The sequence below is a fragment of the Uloborus diversus genome, chromosome 9, assembly GCF_026930045.1.
Source record: "Uloborus diversus isolate 005 chromosome 9, Udiv.v.3.1, whole genome shotgun sequence".
Taxonomy (NCBI): domain Eukaryota; kingdom Metazoa; phylum Arthropoda; class Arachnida; order Araneae; family Uloboridae; genus Uloborus; species Uloborus diversus.
This window is the reverse complement of record NC_072739.1, coordinates 149,135,170-149,159,114: the sequence shown is the minus strand read 5'-3', so window position 1 is coordinate 149,159,114 and position 23,945 is coordinate 149,135,170. Positions and strand designations below refer to the sequence as shown.

General features: G+C 35.3%; 1 protein-coding gene across 1 annotated transcript in view; it reads right to left on the bottom strand.

Moving 5' to 3' along the window:
• The window catches only part of LOC129230556 (protein gooseberry-like), a 128,218-nt gene that overhangs the window by 66,004 nt on the left and 38,269 nt on the right, over nt 1-23,945 (bottom strand). The window contains exons 2-3 of the mRNA XM_054864959.1: nt 8,898-9,070; nt 7,279-7,550 (exon numbers count right to left, since the gene is read on the bottom strand). Of these exons, the coding sequence (XP_054720934.1) occupies nt 7,279-7,550; nt 8,898-9,070 (445 nt within the window). The remainder of the gene's footprint in view (nt 1-7,278; nt 7,551-8,897; nt 9,071-23,945) is intronic.

Genomic DNA, 23,945 nt, shown 5'->3' with positions numbered 1-23,945 from the left:
CGTAAATTATTTTGCTTCCTGGTTATTTACTTAAGTATATTTCATAAAATAAGGCTATTTTTTTTTAAATTCAATACTTGATTTTTACTATTTTTCGTTCTAGGGAATCGATAAAATTAAGTCAATATGTTTGACGGCGTATTGGGGTAGGATGTGAGATGAGGTTTCGACCATGGACCATCCCATTGCAAAATTCCTGTGTGTGCCACTGAATAGTTGAAAAGCAAATACAGTAAGGTAAAAAGTTTTTACAAACAAAACGGAGTCAATTCAACTAATCAGCTGAAATGCGACAAGAATATTATATCAAATCCAATGCATATTTTATGAAAGTCACCTTAGCGTACATAGATACTTCGAACAAAATCAATTGCGCGGTACATACAAACACCCAGGACTTGTATGTAAAAGACCGAAATCGTGCAACTTTCTGACCCTTTGAGGCTTTCATTAGCAAAATAAAAATTAAAACCCAATTAAAAGTTTCCGAAGAAGAAAAATGGGAAATTCCTGCCGCTTAAAGACAATGCTGGATCCCTTTTCGCAGCTCACGAAGTGCGAGATGTCTTTTAATTAATTTTATTAGTGGCTTGCCTCCTCGTCACGAAGCTGTTAACTTCACACCAGGATAAGAAATGCGATTCGAATCTCTAACAAGATTATTCTTGGAGGCCGATCTTATCGAACGACGGATACGGTTACGGATAAAGGGATCACGCACGCCTCCTGTTTCACGGACCAGCCCCTTCGGGAATAAATCGTGCCTAAGCAGGCGCGTAATAGAGCGGTTCGGTTCCTGGGTCATGTTCCTGGTCATCCCCAACAACTACGATCATCGAAAAAAATCTTGAAAGCAAGTTTCGTTTTCATCATGAGTAACTGAGATGTTTTGAATTTCGAATGTTAATACGAATGAATGTTTTTGTTGTTTCATCTCTTCCGGAATTTATAATGTATGTTTTATTGGCAAGTATAATCGTGTCTAGATAGTTTGAAATAAAACATGTAAGATCGTTCGGGCAGGTCTTAGTTTGCATGGGAAATCAGATTAGATGAGCTCTTCTTTACAAGTTCATGTCAGTTTTAACATTTTAGATGAAATTCAGGCTATTTACATATGAAAATAAGCTCTGGTGAATTTAGGGCTCCTCCTTTTCTTTTGCTAGAAATTAAGGCCTGGGTTAAGGTAACTGGAAACAAAGTTTTCAATGTCTTCAGATCGTTTCTTATTTTTCGGATGAAGTAAGAGTTAAAATTTTGTGCATCAACCCCTCAAAACACCCTTTCCTCTTAAAAATTTCAATGGCACAGTTTGCGCCATGGTGTACCCTTAGGCGAGCACCCCTGCATGACATAAGCACCCAGCTTCTGGGGATTAAGAAGCTTAAGAGCAACGATATTTAATCTGCAACCTACAAACTAATCTTAAGTAAAAATTCTAGAAAAATAAATAACATGTTAAATTAATGTAAAATACACAGATAAGAGTAATTTACATCAAAACGTAAAGTTATATTGTCTCTCAAGGGTGCAATATGTATGTAGTGAGATGCGCGACAAAAATAACCAAGTGAAACTCATCACCGGAATCATTTTAGTAACATTTTTCATGATAAATTAAAGTGATTGAAATCATTTATTTCGCATTTGAACTTATGTTATAAGATCACTAAGCTTTGCTAAATATCTTTGTTCACAGAGCCATCTTTTCACAATAGTGGCATCGACATAGATGTTTGGAAAAACCTGGAACTTTCTGCATGTCCTCCCCATATGTAGTTTAATCGCGTCTCACTAATAGTTTAGCTTCCGAAATCCCCAGAAGAGCGATTATATTTATGATGCAGTACGTTTTACCCAAACTGAGCATCATTACAGAAATCATCATAAGTTACACAAATTTTACATAAAATAACCCACCACCAACAAGAGGAAGAATATCATCTCGAAACATTTGAAAACGGAAGTTTAGCTGCGTTACTATGGCAGTGAAGGTAACTTAAAACGGGTTACCATTGGGCAAACAAATACAGAATAATATTAATAAAATTAATAAGGAATGCAGAAACAATTAATTTGTATGACACTTGTGTAATTACTCACAATAATACATCCGCACTAAAAACATTTTACGTGAAAGTAATGAGAGTCCTGGTCATTAAAGAAATACATTATATGGTCAAGCAGAAAATATTTGAGGATATTAATGGCAAGGCAATTTTCTGACAGGAAGAATTCTTTTAGATTGCGATTATGTGCTCAGGCTGAGGATGGTCCATTGACTTAATGTGATAATAATAATAATAATAATAAATAATAATAATAATAATAATAATAAATTTGGCAAATTGAATTAATGGACAGTTTGAAGCATGGGTGGAGGATCGTTTTGTGCACTGAAAGGTCACATGAAATTTGGCAGTTTGGCAAGAGACCGCACGAGCAGAACTTGATTATTGCTCAGTGTATATCAGAACAGCGACCAGGTTCTACTCATGTCATGCTATTTTTCAATGAACGAAAGAGTCGCAAGTTTCACATCCCTAGTTTAGGCATGTGCTCCAATATTCTAATGAAAACCTCATAGCATCACAAGTATACTTGTACTAAGTGGAATAATCCAGTAATTTCCGAAAACAATTACATCCGGTATCAATCAAACTTCTGAAATCCTTTAACTTGCAAAATATCGCCTGATCGCCTCTCTGAATAATTAGCCTATCCTATTCGATTGAAACAAGCATTTTTATGGAGCATGGTATGGTAGAAGTGCTACGCAGTGAAGTTTTACAATTCTCCAGGGTGTGGCTGTGATTGAATTGTGCAGGTACTGCAGTGGCACATAAGGGAGGACAGAGGACGTTCTCCAATGCGTCCAAAAGGTTTGGTTTTATCTGGACCTTAGAAGCATTGGAGGATTGCATCCTCAATGTTCTCAATCCTCTATAGCAGTACCTGCATAACACAATCAAAACTATACCACGCCTCGTGAAATGCTGGTACATATTGTTGAATATTACGTTTGACCGTGTAGCATTTCTACCGTACCACTATCCATAACAATACTTTTTTCAATAAAATAGACCAGTTCTTTAGGATATTATTGACAGTTTAAAATAGGGAGCTACTTTAAGCCCACCTTATAAAGAAAGGTAGAAATCTTGTGCGCCCAGCCAAGAGTGCAGCGAGGTGGGCTTGTTGTGACCAACCCCCTCCCCGATCCAGGAACGTACTCTACTTTCCCAAATCAACCAGTATATTAAATGTATGTAACGTCGTATACAGGAATTATGAATGAGACATTTATTTCCCTTAACAGTTTTGGATAACTAACATGTTTAGACCACCAGCTGGAATTTGAATCGGGATAGGGATACATCATAGGTCTAATCTTCGTAGAACTGAAATAAAAAGATAGTAGACTTGCTTTTACCCGTTAGTGGATTCCACGTAAATACCCTTTCTTGTTTAGAACTATAAAATATTTTGAGCTCATGTGATCTCACTACTGACAACAAATGCAGTTTCATTGAAAGATCAACAGAGGATAGCTAGTTAAATACGGATAAGAGCGAAAAGCCACCCAAGAAAAGGAATTTCCAATCTCCTTACTAACATTTTTAAATTGTCCTTTTATCACCTTAAAGAAGAAAAAAATGAACTGAGTATGGACAACGACAAATCCTCGCCAACAAACGATAAGGAACGCGCGAAATTCCGATCCGAAATCTACATGAAAAATAAAACAGCTGACGTTAAAAGAAGTCATCACCCGTCAACAACAACTGCCCAAAAAAAGAAATAAAAAGTGAGAATAACCACCTATCTACACTCCACACCCGTCTAGAATAACCCCCTAATTTGCTCAGAACATGCAGTTCAACAAAAGCTTCTCCCCGCAGAAGGGGAAAACGGCAAAACACGAGCGTCCCACAATGGGCGACCACACAGGCCGAGCTGGCTTTGTGGCCATTCCTGCTCAAGACCCCGTGCACAAAGCTCCTCGGCCACAATCCTCCCCTTGTGGTGCGTACAACTGTATTACGTCAGTACGTCACGACGGATGGAGATTTTCGACATGCGAATTAAATGCACAACTAGTGCTACACGAGATTACCCGGGGAGGTATTGTGACGTTAATGCGAGGGGGGTTGCACAGAAAGGCCGGATAAAAATTTAGCCTGAACTTTGCTGTATGTGGTATTACATGTTCTTCTGCCTGTGTCCGAGCGATGTGGTTCATGTCCCATTATTTCTTCGAAAACATATTCCTTTCATATGGACTGATGTAAATCAGCAACGTCGGCAGTTGTCCATAATGCTTGAATTATTGAAAGAATTACACGAATATTGCTACGCAAGCGAAACTTATAGCTTTCTCTCTGAGTCCGAGAGATGTGGTTCGTTTTCCTTTATTTTTTCGGAAACATATTCCTCTCATTGGACTAGTGTAAATCAGCAACGTCAACAGTTGTCCATAATGCTTTAATTATGGAAAAAATTACATGAATATTGCTAGGCATGCGAAAGGTCTTCTCTCTGTGTCCGAGTGAAGTGTAGTTCATTTTCGCGATTATCTTTTCAAAAACATTCCTTCCATGAACTGTTCTAAATCAGCAACGTCTACAGTTGTCCATAATGTTTGAATTATAGAAAGAATTACACGAATATTGCTAGGCTTCCGAAACTGATGGTCTTCTCTCTGTCCGAGAGATGTGGTTCGTTTTCCTTTATCTTTTCAAAAACATATTCCTTTCTTTCATATGAACTGGTGGAAATCAGAATTGTCCGTGGTTGTCCAGGATTGAACTATGGAATGAATTCACGAATATTGCTAGCGAAACTGAAGTTCTAATTTGTGTACCCAAACCCGAGCAGTTCCTCCTTTTATCCTTTCGAAAGCATATTCTTTTCATATTTATTAATGTAAATCATTCTTTTGAAAACTTGACATGTTTCAATCTCATCTTCTCCACGGGTTACAACTTTGAACTCGAATATCTGCTTGAGTTTCGGTAGCAAATGTTTCATTTTTTTGTGTTGATATTATTTTTCAGTGGAGATTATTTCCCTAAATATGATTATGAAGACTTATAAGCCGTATACAAAGTTAAGTTTCGTATTTTTTCACAAATTTTCTTTTTCGCTTTAAATTTTTAATATCAAAACGCTGCAACCTATTTTGAATATTTTTGGAATTAAAAGTATGCATCAAGATTAGCGTCTGTGAAAATCGAGTTCTTTCAGGCTAAACGGGGACACGCTGTACATTAATTACTTATCACCATGGTAATAAGTAATTAATGTATTACTTATTACCATACTTTACCAAATGTAGCATCAAGTTTTTGATCTTGCAGGCTGTGGTTTCTGATAATTTTTTCCGTCGTCCCAAAGAGCTTCCAAAATTTAAAGTCAGCTAGCTGTATTTCTAAATAACAGTACGTTTATGGCCTATGAAACTAAAATAATGTAAGAATTCAATTATTAGAACAAAACAAGATGAGAACACGCCTCATGAACGATCATGGGCTGAAAGCTAATTTAAATGCCTGAGGAGTGGAATTACCACCTTAAGTCGGTTATGGTGGGGGGGGGGGATAAAAACTCATAAAAAGGAAGTAAGTTGAATCGGCAAAACTGAAGTTAAAACAAAACTTTGATCTGAGTGCTTCAGACGTGGTACTACTTACTATCAGAAGTTGGTTATGAAACGCTTGAAAGTGGAGGACATTGAATCGGGATCAAAATTTCTTTCTATACTCTTCTGAGACACAACCGTCCATCATTTTCCGCTATTACAATTTGCATTTTTCATCACGATGAACAATGATATATTTTTGAGCAATCACGATTGCTTATTGTTCTCATTTGACAGTCCTTGACGTTGGGATTATTTTTCAGCTTGGACCAGCAGCACCACCGCCCACCGAAGTGGCGGCGGCACGGCTGCTCTGTTCCTGAGCACTGTCCCCCGGAATCCACTTCTGCTGGGTGGTAGCGTCCATGTCCTTCACACGCATGCTCATACACACTCGCCAACGCGTGAGCGCCTTTACACACATACACAGGCCTACGTGCACACACTTAAGCCTGCACACACACAACTATACACACATAACCACCCAGGAGGAGGGACATGCTTGGGGGGGGGGGGAGCCATTTCTAGAAACAATAACTCTAATGAGTAGGGTCTTGTCGCAACTCGTGATTGCGAAAAACATAAATTGAATTCAAAGTTTCAGAATTCAAATTAGATTTTTTCTTTTTACTTTTTGTTGTCAAGATTATTTCAACAAATTTTTTCTTTTTGGAGTTCGAAAGTTCCCCGTTTCGAATGTTACCCGAGCCCTTTAGTCATTTTTTTTAAAGGGGATTTGCATGACTATAGAAAATCTCGAATTATGTTAAAATAAATATTTTTTCATAAAACAAGTAAAACTAAAAAAATAGTAACAACAATAAAATAAAATAATAGCTTAAAAAACTATAAAATCACGCTTTTGTAGCAATATGAACTAAAAAGTAAAACATAATCTTTGGATGTTAAGTATGATAAAATAATTGACCAAACAATTAACTTTAACGTAAAAAAAGCGTGGGGGGGGGGAGGCTTCACATCAATTGTCTTAAATTTCTTCCATTTGCAGTCCTTGCAAAAAAAAAAAAAAAAAAGCAAATAGAAAGCACCCCACAGTTTTTTTACATTAAAGGTGATTGTTTGGTCAACTATTTTATCATACTTAACACGTAAAGATTATTTTTTACTTTTTAGTTCATATTGCTACAAAAGCGTGTTTTTTTAGTTTTTTTTAACTATATTATTTTATTCTTTTGAATTAAACTATCTGTTGTCAAGATTCTTAACTTAACACACAATTGGGGTATATAGCTATTCTCAGGGAAGAAGCTTTTTACCTCTAATGATCCAATTTTTTTTTTTTTTTTTTTTTGCAGGACAATACAAAGACAACACACTAGTTGGTGGTGCCATCTATGGACATTTCGAGAGAATTTAGAACCAGGCCAGGGGTCGAATAACTTCCTGGTCTGGCACCCCCAGAGGTATCGTTTCACTTGGAGGACATTGTGACCACGAGCATATTTAACGTCGCCCAGTCACCATTAATGACGACAGTGGATCTTCGACCAGCGAGGGTCGAACCCGAGACCCTCCGGCCCCGAGTCCAATTCCGTACCGACCAGGCCACCACGGCCCCTAGTCAAGATTATTTCAACAAAATTTCTGGAGCAAAATAATAATAAGAGGGTGGAAACTTACCGGCTTTCCTTTTAGAAAGGATGCCGTCGATAGAGTGTTTGTGTCCTCCTTTATGTTCTGAGACTTCCTCCACAGGCTTGTCCAACTTTGTCGGACTGTCTCTCAGGCCACTTCTTTCTTTTGACCACCTGTCTCGGATCTCCCAACTGAATAGTCCGGCCGAGTCTTTTTTCGGCCCGCAATCGGAGTCGGCACTTATCCGGGAATCCGATTCGGATGATTTCGATCTGCTGCCACCGATCACGCCAGGCCGTATACTTCCGGTTTCCTAAAAATGAATGAAACTGATAAAAAAAGAAAACAGAAATTATTTCAATAATAAAATGAACACAGAGGTGTTTTTAACGAATCTGCGAACGTATTTTCGAACTCTTAGTATTTTAAAGAACAACTAAGCGTCGTGAAAAATGTGAAAAAAAAAAAAAAAAAAAAAAAAACAGCTGGATTTAAAATCTCACAGTGTTATATTTTGTGATTTTTAATGTCAAATATTCCAAATGCTTAAATTCAAACCAATATGTATCTCTTTTTTCTCGGACATATTTTAGTTTTTTAAAAAATGAAATTAATCTCTGATCTTTACAGTTTTTGTAGATTTCAAAAAGAGTTATTAATAAATGATAAACTTAATTAAAATTAAAATCCTCTATGGAGTATTTTCAGACTCTGAAAAACATCCAAGCGTATCTCTGAATGTACCGTAGTTTTTACAAGAAGAATGATTAGAAGAGTAAAATAAGTAATCAACTTTAAATTCCATAACTGAGGAGTTTATCCAATTGTGCTTTGGAAATTGCTTGGTGTTCCGTAAGTATAGAACTTATTTGAATTTACAGTGACCACCGCTTATTAAAATCACATTCGTTCTCAGGACATTTGATTTTATAAAGCGGCTGATTTTATAAACAGGCATACCTACATTGTAAAAAAAAAAAGGTTTTGAAGTTTAAATACTTTAAAAAAAGAAATGAATTACGTCATTTATTTTTGTTTGAAGTATTTCAAAATACAGCTGTCATTTTTAACTAACCATGAGGTTTTTTTATTATTATTATTTTTTTACACACGGCTCTTAAAATATTGGCGTATTGCAGTTTGGTTAACAGAATTTGAAAGTAAGGATTCAATATCGTTTAAGATTTTACAAAATGCACTGTAACTTTCAACGTTATATTTTTCTAACATCAAGCGCTTTTCTGACATCTATTGAAGAGGGGAAATTCGGCAACGAGATTTCCTCATCTTCTGAGACCTTCTACTTCACTTCTTGGAGCTTCTTTATCAATTTTGTACGCAACATGTCTAAAAGTGATTTTATAAAACGGCGATAATGATTTTATTAAGAGATGGTTTTAACATGTTTTGATATTGCAATGATTCTGTTCTTCCAGATTTGATTTTAAAAAGCGGCTGATTTTATAATCCAGTGATTTTATTAGTGGCGGGTACTGTATTTCTTTTAGTGCACTTTATTTTATTGTGGAACCGCTTTCGCATTAAATTGCAAGTAATACGCACAAATTTTGGGGCTGTAATCTTTCCTCTTCTCGATTTCATTTGCTGTTTGTTATATTCTTTTGATTTGAGATAGTGTGCAGTTGAAGAAATGGCTCACCTGGTATCTGTTAAGTATTTTGGAAACGCAACCGTGTGAAACTCTGAGTTGCCGACTGATGACACAAGGCCGAATTCCGGCTGCTGCCATTTCTACAATCCGTAGTCGGACATGATTTGGCAGAGGACGGCCGTTGATGAACACTCCACCCAACTGGTTCACACGCCCCTGACCTGTAATTAAATAAACACCGCTAATGAGGAATCAAAATACTCAGCAAACAAGTTCTTATGTAATGCGGAAAGGTTATTAGCAGAATAATGAGTAAATCAATCTTCAAGAACGAGTTTACAAGCAGAGAAATCAACATCTCTTAGTTTCAAATGCATGCTGTCTTTCTCTATCTTATTAAAACCTCGAATCCGGAACAAATGGTTAAGTTACTGGGCAGAAAACGTAAAATTTATTTTTATTTCATTTTGCTCGGCAATAAAAATGTTAGCTTTGTTGGTGAGCAAAATTAAAATAAATCTCAATAATTATTATTTTCCAGTCATATAAAAAAATTCTGTAGATTAGTTAAAATAATAGAAGAAACATTTATTATATCGTTGCAGATGATGCTTTTGAAAGTATTTTTTTTTTAAACTATGTAGTTTTTTTTCCCTCTGTTGTGTCTTTGCTTTGAGCTCATAACGTCACCTCAGAGCAACAGTAAGATATGTTACTGTTATTTCTATCTACTTCTATATTCTTAATGTTATTTCTGGGATTAGATATCTTACTGTTGCTCTGAGGCGACGATATATTTAACTCTTAGATTCAAACAAAACGTTAGCCCAGCTTGCAAAAAATAAATACATAAAATAATAATAATAAATAAATAAATGAAATAATAACAATAATAATCTTTACTAATAATAAAGCTGAAAGTCTGTCAGGATCTCTGTGACGCGCATAGCGCCTAGACCGTTGGGCCGATTTTCATGAAATTTGGCACAAAGTTAGTTTGTAGCACGGGGGTGTGCACCTCGAAGCGATTTTTAGAAAATTCGATGTGATTCTTTTTCTGTTCCAATTTTAAGAACGAAATTCTCATTAGATGGACGAGAAAAAAACGAAATTATCATTACGTGAAACCGTAACCAAACCAATTGGCGAGAAAATTCACCATACATTATATGTAAATATACAGGCGAACCAAAAAACCTTTTTAATTTTCTATTACGGGCAAAGCCGTGCGGGTACCACTAGTAATTAAATAAATAAATAAATAAATAAATCTTTCGATTCGGTTAATAATCAGCTGTTTATTAAGAAACGACTATTTTACGTCAACAATACTCCATTTATTTCCCCCATCCAAGCCATTACTGTAAATGTTGTTTCACCACACTGGAACACACTTTGTAGAGCAACATACTCATAGCAACTTCTTTAGGGGAATTAAGCCGTAATTACAGCAAGTTAATGAATACTGCAATAAGAGAGTGAAATCAACCTACAGGAAGCATTCTATGGCACTATTTAATTATAACACAATTGTTTAAATACTGTAAATAGAACCTTGATTTGAAGTCAAGATGAATTGATTTTTTCCAAGTTATACATGTGTTCCACTAATACGATTTTCTATTAGTTGCTACATCAAAATATGTATATATATATTTTAATTGGCATACCAATTTGAAACAAACGAGCTGATGTGTGCCTCACATGACTTCCTTTTACTCCAATTTAATGTAATTTTCCCATTATTGGTAAATTTAATGTGATTCAATAGTTTACTTTCTAAATATCACCAACAGTAGCTAAATTGAAACCAGATTTTTAAAAAAAATCGCCAAATTTGTCGCCAAGTTGGCGACAAAATTTAGCGACCAAAAGACTTGGCGATATATCGCCAAGTGTCCGCCAAATTGTAACACCACTTGAGTTTACATCGAAATTAACAATGATTTCCCCCAAAAAGGGGCAAAAGACCTCCTTAGAAACACCCGAATGCAACCAAAAGGGGAGGTGCACAACTAGATCCCACTAGGAGTCTACGTACCAAATTTCAACTTTCTAGGACATACCATTCTTGAGTTATGCAACATACATACGTATATTAGCACATACATACGTACATACAGACGTCACGAGAAAACTCGTTGTAAGTAACTCGGGAATAGTCAAAATGGACATTTTGCGTGTCTATACGTTCTTAAGCACTTATCCATGGGAGGGGGGGGGGATCGAAAAAAAAAAACTCAACATTCATTCGGTTGTGAGCAAAATGGAAATTGAAGTCGATTTTTGAGTGAAAATGTTTTTGAGAATACAATACTTCCTTTTTTGTAAAAGGAAGTAAAAAGGGGGGGGGATGCAATGTTTTATTTCTAAACTGTTATTGAAATTCGAGTTTTATGTTCTGCGATTTGGTGGATATTCCTTACCCACATCGCACCAAATATAGTATCATTGGAATACAGTACACTCCCGATGATCGGCGGTCGGATTATTCGCGGGTCTTTTTACAATTTTTTTAAAAATGTTTTTTAACGGTCATTAAATTTTTTTTTTAATTATGATTATGTTATTGTTCGTTTTTAGCTTTAACTTATGTATATTTGGTTTTACATTCAATGTTAGTAGATGCAATGTAGCAATGTTTTTAGCAAAAATTTAAATGTATGTGTGAGTGTTATTCATACTGCTTAGCTATTGTATACTGTATCGCAGCAAAAACAACCCTGTTGTAAAAATTTCCCCGCCAAGAAAACCTTCTATTTTTCCGCACAAAAAAGAAAACCTGCATAAACCCAAAAACCCTCAGCCATAAAAAGTTATGATATCTAGTTTGCCCGCCAAGTATCTGCCAAACTATCATCCTCCCTCTTCTCCTTTTTCATTACAGCTACTTCCATTAGAACCTCCTCCCACCTTCAACTCCTCGGAAATATGGATAGCTCTTTTAAATAGTTTATCTTGTTTGGCGGGAAGCTTTTTGCTCACCAAGCAACCACTTCACTTTGAAAAGCTTCCCGCCAAACAAGATAAACAATTTAAAAGATCTTTTATCCTCCTTGGGTGAAAAACCCAAAAAACCCCAATTCGTTCTGTCGCGTAATCTTGTTCTTGGTCGCTTTATTTTCTTTCGTCTTTGGCGGTGGATTTGCTTCTGTTAGCTGCTGACGTTAGGTTTCCTTGGCGGGACGGTTATCGTTTTTTACCTATTATTCGGATTATCCAAGGTATTCGCTTATCCGCGGTTACCGTGCTACATCCTATTCCGCGTTTAATCGAGAGTTTACTGTATATCCTTACATAAGTTTCCTCAACTTTTTCCATTTTTTTCTTAATCAATTTGTTCTAATGCTTGTTTTCTCATCAGTAGTTAATATGAGCTAGTTTGTCTGTAGGGCGAGTATGTGTGTGGTAAAACAACATTTACAGGGGTGGCTGAGCTGTGAATGGAGAACTGTTGAAGTAAAATAAACGTCACTTTATAAATAGTTGATTCTTAACCGAACCGAGAGATTTAACTGTTTGCAAGCTGAGTTAACCTCACGTTCAAATCCAAAATTTAGGTATAAAAGTTCTAAGAAAAAACACACAATGAAAAAAAAAAGCCGCATCAAAATACTAATAGTTTTTTTGCTTCCGAAATGACATAAGTTTATATTAAATTCGTGTAAAGGAAGAATGTAGAAATGATTTTTATGGCATACAAATCATCTTCCTAACAATTTTTTGCATAGCGAAATATTGCTATTCTTTAGACGACAAATTCGAATGCTGTTTAGATTGATGTATTTTCAAAAAGTAAGGAAGAAAACAAAAAGAAAAAAGAAGCAAGAATTGGATGAGAAACATATATTTTCTTTCTTTCTTCTCTTTAATTTTTATTTATATTTTTTACGGCACATTGAGACATTATTCGTGAAATCAAATAACACTTCCAAAGCAAGAAAAAATTTGAAGAAAACAAAAAAAGAAAAAGAAAGGTAGATAGAGAGAGAAACACTGGGCTGACGTGAGACCTCAATAAGAGACATTCAGTGTGTTTTGCTTTAGTGAAAAAACGTAAATCGCATTGAAAAACCATGAATGAACACAAAAAGAAAAGAAATATTTCTCTCTATATGATTTTGAAAATTGATGTAAGATATTTTGTATCACTTTTGTGAGGTTGTCAATAAAAAGTGTTTCAGTTGAAGAAGAATAGTTTTGATGAAGAAGAAAAAAAAAGTATTTTCTTTCTCAGTCATTTGAGCTCTAAAAGCTAATCGACAGAGTAGCAATTCTTTTCGAATGAAAAAGAAAATATCGATTTTGAATCACACAAGAAACAAGCAAAATCAAACTGCAGAATTTAATGGAAAACACAATTAAAAATTACGATTAGTCAATAAAAAGTAAGTCGATTATAGCATCCATCGTATACAAGCAGATGCTATTTAAAAACCAAGAAAAGGGCCTAAAATTTTCTGCCATTGTTACAGACTTAAGCTTTTGCAAAGAATATTGGCGTAGGTTGCAATTAAAATACAAAAATTGCATTTGCAATCAATAATGGTTTAGACAAAAATGCATCAGTATATGGTTTGGAAAAGGTGGTTCTGGCATTGTTTGTAAGCAAATCTTGCACACAAGACAAGATAAAGTGTTACATAGTCATTTTCAACAAATGATATTCACAACGTCCAAGAAGCAATATAAACAATAGAAGCACTGACGGCGGCGGACAAAGTTTTAGAGTTCTGCAATCTGCATTATCACCAAAACTCACACTTTCAAAAACAGTATAGTACATAAAAGATAAATAAATACCTTTGTGCTGAACAGTAAAGTAAGAAAAACAATGTTAAAAATAGCACAAATTTTCCAATTACAGCAGACACGTGTTTCGGCGTTACAGGGAACGCCTTTTTCAATGCAAAAAAAAAAAAGTAATGAGCTTATGGATGAAAAGACATCCAACAAAAGCCAAGAGCAGATAAGAGATAAGCATGCAGCTTAAAAGATAAAAATAGCGGATTAGCCAAACACCAATGAGAAAATTATAAACCGATCAGGAACCAGTAGGAATGCAAGCAAAGGCCAAAAGCTTTCTCGTAGGTACGGTAAACCCAGAAAGAAAGAATTCAATTGGACAAATATTAAGCAGAAGCTTAAACAGAAAGAAAATTGGTGTTTGGCTAATCCGCTATTTTTATCTTTTAAACTGCATGCTTATCTGCTCTTGGCTTTTGTCGGATGTCTTTTCATCCATAAGCTCATTACTTTTTGCATTGAAAAAGGCGTTCCCTGTAACGCCGAAACACGTGTCTGCTGTAATTGGCAAATTTGTGCTATTTTTAACGTTGTTTTTCTTATTTTAGTATAGTACATTTCAATTTTTAAAAATAATAGGATAGTTTGATACGTGACATAAAACATACGCATTACTGGTGGGTTCAAGTTAGCAAATGAAAATTAAGAAAAGATTGACGCAAATGTTTAACAACAAAACACACAGAACTTTGAAAAAGGAATAGAATAATTTACGTTTTTAAGATTAAAATTATTATTAACAACAAATTAAGAAAAATATTCTAAAAAGCGATGTTATTGATAATACAGGATAGGACTCATTACAGGTGGATAAATCTTCATAAATAAACACTTTTAATCGAATACCATGGACAGAAGCGATCCTCCTCCCCCTTATTTGTACATTACTCAAATCATAATATGAAAGAAATTCTTGCCTTTAAAAGTATTGGAGACCAAAATAGGAATTTTAAATGATTTTGAGCTTTTGAGAAACATTATTTTGGTAATAGAGCTTCAATAAGGTAATCAAAGCTTAATATTCAAAATTTCAATAGCAATCTGTAGAATAGCAAAAATTAGGAATTACCAAAATATTACTAGAAAACTGGTAACGCTCTGTTTGTTCTTCGCTCATTTGAACAAAAACATTTTTCATTTTTTATTTTTCATACAACATAGCCTGCTTGCTCAGTTTTTCGGGCTACTTTGGACCGAAGTAGTCCGAGATAGCTTTCAAATTTTTTCTGCAACCACAAAAATAAGAAACAGCACTACATTTTTTTTAATTTTTTTTTTGGTGTTAATAAACAAATTTTCAATCATTTTAATTCCATTTCATCAAAGTAACTCCAAATAACCGTCTATATTTTGTCCTAATATAAGAAACACATCGTAGTTGTGGTGAAAAAAACATGATTGGGCCATGCAGTCCATAAGCAGTTCAGATAGCAATTCATCAAAAATATCCTAATATTTTCACCAAATGTTTTAAAATCTTTTTAAAAATTGCATTGTCAAGAAAAGCACCAATACAGCTTAAAATAATCTGAAACTATACTACCAATAATTCTTCCCATTTAATTGACCTCCTGAAGTTTCGACGAAAAAAGAAGATAAATAAAAAGATTATGAGCCAAACTAACGGTCTGCAGTACGTTAAGTTTGGCTTTACTCTACGTGTATTAAGTTTCCAGAAAATTTTTATTCATTTAATATTTTTGAGATTTTAATTTTATGTGAATGCTTAAAACGATGTACAGTTAAATACCGTTGGAACGAATACCAATGGAACGAAATATCCGTTTCAACGAAATACATTTGGGAATAATAAATTGGTTCCAACAAAGCATCAAATATATTTTCATTGGAATACTTAATGTAGATAGATTTTCACAACTGATTCTGTTTTTCTCTTATATCTACATTCATTACTCACTCTCTGTAACAAATGATTTAATAATTTAAACTGAGGCTGAACTGTATTCAGGGCACTGTTCAACCGGTAAATCGGTGGTGAAAGGTCGGAAGACCGTGGGGTGTAACGCAATTTTATCTGCTCTAAAATGATTTTTTTTTCTCCCCTGAAAAATTTACTATGAGTATGTTGCTCTGTAAAGCATGTGTGTTTGTGGAAAAACAACATTTACAGGAACGGCATTGCTGGGTTAAGAATGGAGTACTGTTGACGTGAAATAGTCGTCACTTAATAAACAGTTGATATATTAAGTCAGTCAGTCATATTTTCACCCCTATTTATTTTCCATTACATTGTTTGAGTTCTATTACAAAGAAATTCTCGTTATAGCGAACAAAATTTACGGTCCCTCGCAGCTTGTTGTAACTGGTTTTCACCATATATATTCCCAGATTCGGCTCTAGTAGTTCTGCCGCCCTAGACGATATTGACAAGTGCCGCCCCCCCTCCCCCATTGAACAATAATAATAATAAAAAATAATAATGATATTTTAATAAAATAAAAATAATAATAAAGTGTTTACACTTAAAGGGAGTTTCTAGTCAAATTCCAAACTGGGTTTTGCATATCCAAGCACTGGTACACACTTAAATTATTACTTCCTTTTACAAAAAAGAAAGTATTGTATTCGCGAAAAATTTTTCACTCAAAAATCCATCCTAATTTCCATTTTACTCATCCCGAATGAATATTGAGTTTTTTTTTTTTCGACTCGACCACACGTGGATAAGTGCCTAAGAACGTATAGACACGCGAAATATCCATAATGACGATTCCCGAATTAATTACAACGAATTCTCTCGTGACGTCTGTATGTGCGTATGTATGTCGCATAACTCAAGAACGATAAGTTCGAAAAAGTTGAAATTTGGTGCTTAGACTCCTAGTGGGGTCTAGTTGTGAACCTCCCCTTTTGGTTGCATTCGGGTGTTTCTAAAGGGGTCTTTTGCCCCTTTATGGGGGGAAATCATTGTTAATTTCGATGTAAACTCAAGTGGTGTTATAATTTGGCAATATATCGCCAGTCTTTTGGTCGAAAAGTTTTGTCACCAACTTGGCGACAAATTTGGCGTATTTTTAAATCTGTTTCAATTTGGCAACTGTTGGTGATATTTAGAGAGTAAACTATTGAATCACATTAAAATTGCCAGTAATGGGGAAATGACATTAAATTGGAGTAAAAAGAAGTCATGTGATGCACAGATCAACGCGTTTTATTAACATTTAAGAAGTGCATCTTAAAGCGCTGAAACAGATATTATTATTTTCAAATGATTTTAAACTCGCGCTATTTGCCGCCTCTAAAAGTAAACAGTATTTCTAGTTCAATTCCGAACTATGCATATCCAGGCACTGGTACGCACTCTAAATTATTATTATTGATGTTTTTTTTTTAAGCCACGAAGCAGTGAATCTCTTGGCGTTGAAACAGATATTCATACTTTAAAAAAAAAATCAATTTCGAAATTTGCCACCCCTAAAATGCGCCGCTCTTAGCGGCCGCCTACCCCAAGAGCCCCCCGGGCCTGGATATTCCATAATATTAAATAAGAGCCACGCGCAACAAGTTGTCGGTGATGGCGCCATGTGGAAAGTAGAACCCACCGATTAGTTTTTCAACAATCGATCTTCATTTCCGACGTGCGGTGAAGTTCGATAGGCATTAGGCCCTGGCCGAGTCGAAAATGGGAAAACACGATCCCTCCATCTGCAGAAAACAACGGAAACGCTACTGTAACCTTAATTATAATTATTATTTTGCACAAACTACACCACTCAAACTAGAACTAAATACTCATTCGTAATGGGAAACGATTAAAATAACTTTTATTGTTGCTAGGGACAGAGATATAAAATATTTCGCTCGTTCAGTGACGGAATTATTAATAGAAAGTTATCCGTGACATTTTCAATTAATTCTAGAATGTTTGCGTAGTCACGTAATTCACTAATGTTTGATTATTTTCGATTGTTTTCCAAGAAGTGATTCAATGTTTCAGTGGAAAAAAACCAAGTGCTAAAGAAACACAAAGCATTAATATAAATTTATTCCTTGGCGTTTAGGCACTGACAGTGTCCAGTGGCGCACTAAAGAATGTTTCAAAAGGGGGTCTAGGATCGAAGGTTCACTATTCTCCAACACGCATCCAAACATATTTGATTTTATCAATTGCCGACAACAAAAAACATTTAAAGAAATTATTGAATAATTACTTAGCGTTAGTTGATAAAATAAATTTATTAATCAAAAATTTTAATTAAAGTACCAGGAAAGTACAGGAATGCTTGCATTTACTTTTCTCCTAAATAAAAGTACGAACATCAGCGAAGTAAAATCATCATTATACTCGCAGAACAATTTATGTTCACATACAGTTCGATTTTGAAGGGGAAGAAGGAGATAAAATAAATATTATTTTTTCATTCATTAAATCTGAAATTATTGTTACTCTTGCTTGGAATTATTTTTTACGTACAGCATACTATAGGATTATAGTCAGTCATAAAAACTCAAGGGCGATACGAGGGGTCCATACCAGTGGGCCTGGACCCACCCTTTGTGTGCGCCACTGACTATGTCAAATCCACATCAGACTTGTCTTCTCGTCTTCCCTTCACAATCTTTACTAATAATAAAGCTGAATGTCCCTCTGTCCGGATCTCTGTCTGTCAGGATCTCTGTGACGCGCATAGCGTCTAGACCGTACGGCCAATTTTCATGGAATTTGGCACAGAGTTAGTTTGTAGCATGGGGGTGTGCACCTCGAAGCGATTTTTCGAAAATTCGATTTTGTTCTTTTTCTATACCAATTTTAAGAAAAAAATTTCCGAGCAAATTATCACAACGTGGAATAGTTAATTACGAAATCATCATAAATTGGATCCGTAACACGGGAGATCATTTAACATAGCCAATTGGCGAGAACTTCATCATAAATTATTTTTTAATATACAGACGAACCAAATGACCTTTTGATTTTCTACAACGGGCAAAGCCGTGCGGTTGCCCCTAGTGAAAAAAAAAAGAAAATGACATTCAAATTTCCATATAGATATACCCATTCTTTTTGCTTAATTTGGAATCTGCTCTTCATAACGGTACGTTCTGACCCGTCAGTTTAGCTATTATTAGATACTAAATACATTAAGAAAAATTCACCACCAAGATAAGCAATCTTTCTTTTTTGTATACTGCAAAAGCTCTTATTTTCCAGAAGCTTTAATTTTTGCGAACCTTTCGTAACTGCGAAAATTTAAGCATCACTAAATATTTTTTGTGGCGGATTTCTAAACTTCTAAGTTCTGTTCATATTCACATAAAATTCGCGACATTTTCACCTCTCAAAATCACCGGTTTATCTTCATTTTCGTGAAAATAAGGGGTTTTACAATTTGCTTCTAAAAATAAATGATGATATAACCTTGTAAATAAACAAAATTATTATTTTGCAACTTCACAGATAATTTTGGAAACTTCTTAGCTTATAAAAATTTAAGCTTTATTGGTGAGCAAATGAAAAACTATTTTTTTTTTTCAGTCATTATAAAAACTTCCGTAGATTAGTTTAAAACAATAAAAGAAATCAAACAAAGAGTTCAGAGCAAAATAAATAAATAAATAAATAAATCTCTCGATTTGGTTAATAATCAACTGTTTATTGAGTAACGACTACTTTACGACAATAACGCTCCATTCATAACCCCATCCAAGCAATCCCTGTAAATGTTGTTCTACCACACATATACACGGTTTGCAGAGCAACAAACTCGTAGTAACTTCTTGAGGAGAGAAAAGCGTCATTAGAGCAGGTTGAAGGTAATCAAAGAGTTGAATATCAATTGCGAAAAAGGAAGGGGGGGGGGGGAGGAGGGGCTCTAAACAGTTTTAGAGGTTGGATACGCCACCTTGCGGTGATATAAAATTTTGCCAAATAGGTACTATAACTTTGCGATTTTGCGTAGACAAGGCAGATGTCTCTTTAGACAGGTACGAGTGGGATGGTCTTTGTTCTACCTCCTTTAGCAGTTAGCCAGTCCTACAGCTCATTTGAATGGGGTCGTTTCCAAAATTTTAAAAGTATTTTTTTCTGAAAGAATATGTTTAAAAACAAAGGAGCTGACGACAATTTTTTAAATAATTTGACCAAGTTTAATATTTTTAAAATATTACTTCAATCGGTGCGCTTTCGTTGCTTACACTTCTTCTGATGACATCACAAATGATGAAATGTCATTCCTTGTTGCCATTCGCAGAACGTAATGTTTAATTCGCTTCTTTACTCACGTGTACTGGCAACGATATGGTTGATAGCAAGCGTAGAAGACAATATTTAATTCGCTTCTTGATTATCATAGCATCGAATCGCGACAGACAGATGCGCTCAAGTACATCATCTGTGACGTCATAAACACCACGCCTTGTTTGAATAATCGGACATCCAAAAAAATTAATCAAAAAATAAGTGTTGGAAAAATAAAAGTATTTTCTGGGTCCATGTTTTTTTTTTTTTTTTGCTTATTCTATTAACTACCGTGACTAAAAGTAGTACTTTTGACTAAAGGAAACAACCCCATTGTGAATAAAATTACCATACGAAAAGTCTTTGTCGTTTAATGCAAATATTCAAAGTATCAGCTTGAAATCGACAGCCTTTATGTTTGACAGTAATATTTACTTCTATTCATAAATATTACAAATAAAATATAGCCGAAGGCAATAGATTAATTCTGAACCTCAGAGCCAGACTGACGTAAGTCCAAAAATTGCGGTTTTTCGTTTATTAGTGCATCGTATGTAGAAACCTATTCCGCATCGAGCTATGAGAACGAAATTCTTAAAGAAAATCCTTTTCAACTTTTTAAATAGGGTTAAAAGAGCGCGTCCCATTATTTGCATGTGCAAGAAAAAAGTTTTCCCTCTCTCCTGTAAAATTACCATCACGTGACTTACGTATTTCTGGCTCTGAGGTACAGAATGGAGTCGTTTCCAAAATTTTAAAAGTTTTCTTTTCTGAAAGAGCATGCTTAAAAACATAGGACCTGACCATTTTTTAAATAATTTGTTCAAGTTTCATATTTTTAAAAAATTACTTAAATCGCTTTCTCTTTCATTATTTACGCTTCTGCCGATGATATCACAAATGATGAAATGCCATTCTCTGTTGCCATTCACAGTGAAAATATTAAATTCGCATCTTTACTCACGTGTATTGGCAACGATAAGGTTGATGGCAAGCATAGAGCACAATTTTCAATTCGCTGCTTGATTATCATAACGTGGAAACGCAATGAAAAATGTGCCAAAGGACATCATTTGTGACGTCCTTTGTCACCACGCCTTGTTTGAAAAATTGGAAATTTTAAAAAATTAATTAAAAAATAACTCTTGGGAAAATGAAAAAATTTTCTGGGTCCATGTTAAATTTTTTGCTTATTCTATCAATTTCAGTGACTAAAAGTACTACTTTTGACTGAAGGAAACAACCCCATTAAATGTAAGATACTTGAAAATTTTCCACTTATAGGAAGTAGATTTTAAAAACGAAACAGCAACACAGCATTTGGATTGTGCACCAGCTCACTTATACCTGGTTATTAGCTCGAACAGAAATTTACTACATTCAACGAACTATTTTTTCCTTTTTTGAGCAGCTTCCTGAGGATAAAAAACACACACTACAAACGTTAAGAAGGATTTAAAATAAGTCATAAACGTCCAAACATCATGCTCGGAACATTAACACGGCATTCTTTTCTTTTCCATTGTGTGGTCCATGTTGACAGCTTAATACAACGGACAAAGAATCTGGCCTGAACATCTGAAACTAATTGGGCATTGAAAACACATGGTCCCGAAATTCCGCAAACAAACAAACTTGGGATCTCTCTTTTTACGAGAGCCCTCTCTGCTCATTTAATTAAGGGATGCCTATACCAAGCATCGGGCTCTCCTCACGCTACCAGTCGTAAAAGTCGTTTCATTTTTAAAGGTTCATTAAAAGCATTTTTCACGATGACTTCATTCCAGAAAGGAGAAAGTTGTAAAAATGTTTTTCCTTCTCTCGGGGAGGGCGGGAAAGTCGATAAATTTTCGCGTGTCAGTTTTGATTAGGAAGCATGGGAAAAGGGGCGGGCATCCTTAAGGGGTGAGTTTGTCGGAGGAAAAGGATGATGGATGTCCAGCAACCGGCCTTCCTGGCTGAAATTAGAACACCTTTTGTGTATCGTTGCCCGCAATCGCTTGTACAGCTTGTACCTTCCCCAAAGCGAATGCACCAAAAAGGTGGATATCAGTAAAACTTGAAAGCGCACACCACCTAATCTCAACCACTAGAAAATTTATTCAACAGACAATGGTTGTTTGGTAATGGCTATTGGGTTTTTTGGGTGCAAAAGCCTCGATAAGTCACGTTGCGTCAAACGATTGTCAGAGCGTAGAAAAAAGTGCCAAAAAAGTGGAAGTGTTTAGGGAGTAGAAGGACAGTATAACTTCTAGAATTTGAAATAAACACAGGAACGAAGTTTTAAATTTTGAACAAACAAACTAAAATAAGTTTGAGTTATGTAAAAACATTTATAACTAGTGGCACCCGTACGGCTTTGCCCGTAGTAGAAAAATCAAAAGGTCATTTGGTTCGCCTGTATATTAAAAAATAATGGATGGTGAAGTTCTTGCCAATTGGCTATGTTAAATGGATCTCCCATGTTACTGATCCACGTTATGATGCTTTCGCAATTTACTATTCCACGTTGGGATAATTTGCTCGGAATTTTTTTTCTTAAAATTGGTATAAAAAAAGAACAAAATCGAATTTTTGAAAAATCGCTTCGAGGTGCACACCCCCATGCTACAAACTAAGTTTGTGCCAAATTTCATGAAAATCGGCCGAACGGTCTAGGCGTCACAGAGACCCTGACAGACGGAGATCCGGACAGACAGAAGTCCTGACCAGTGTTGCCAGATTGGGGAAAATTTCCCCATTTTGGGGAAATCTGGTGCTCTCTGGGGAAATTTTGGGAAAATGGGTTTTGAGGGGAAATCTTTGGGGAAAAAAAAATTTCTTGGGGAAAACCTGGAGGAAAAAAACTTCTGGAAAAAAGATTTTTTTTCGTATTTAAATTCGCTTCTTGACATCTGGTAGTTAAATTGTTTGTATCTAACAGCGTTGGTTTAGCTTTGCTCAACTTGATGGAATTCCCATTTCGCATTATGTGGAATCTTAAGCTATGGAATTCGCATTAATATTCTGCTTGAGTAACTAGTTGATACGTGAAACAGGTAAGAGTGATGAAGAATGTTCTTGGATAAATAGGTACAAAAATCATAGTTTAAATGTACATACAGAAGCAGAGTAGTAAATGTGAGTAGAAAAAAAATATTTGGCTATTTCTTTTCTCTCGGTCAGGCGCTTGTATTTATGACTATCGGCACTCGCACGGCTTTGCCCGTAGTAGAAAATTAAAAGGTTTTTTGGATCCCCTGTATATTTACAAATAATGCATGATTAATTTATTGCCAATTGGTTTGCCCGCGTTATGATAACTTGGTAATTTAGCCATCCATCTTATGATAATTTTGCTCGGGAAAATGTTCTTAAAATTGGAATAGAAAAAGAACAGAATTGAACTTTCGAAAAATCGCTTACAAGGTGCACACTCTCATGCTACAAACTAACTTTGTGCCAAATTTCATGAAAATCGGCCGAACGGTCTAGGCTCTATGCGTGTCACAGAGACCCTGACAGACAGAGCGATCCGGACAGAGAGATATCCAGACAGAGAGACTTTCAGTTCTAATATTAGTAAAGATAAAGAAAAATAAAGATGACAAAAAGGAAGGGCGAAAATGGGAAGAAAAAAAAAGTTGGGGAATTTTATAAGAAAATTTGGCTATTTGGGGAAAAAAAAATTTCAAGAGACAAAAATATCAGATGAAGTCTATTCATTTTATGAAAATATTAGTGGAAAAATAATTTTTGAATCTGGGGAATTTTGATCGAAAACATCGCTTTTGGGGAAAAGTTGGAAAAAAATTGGGGAAATCTGGATTTGACCATCTGGCAACACTGATCCTGACAGACAGAGGGACTTCCTACTTTATTATTAGTAATAATAATAAAGATAAAGACAAAACAACGACGAGACGAAAACAAGGACATAAGGATGAGCACTAAATATACACCGATCTCCTGAAGGAAGGGGACTAATTTCGGAAGGAGTGTGTCCCCTGACGATTCCTTCAAATCAAAGATGGATGAAATTGATTTTAATGAATTTGAAACGAACATGATAAAAATTTGGGCAGTCGGAGAGGGTAAGCAACACTGATTGA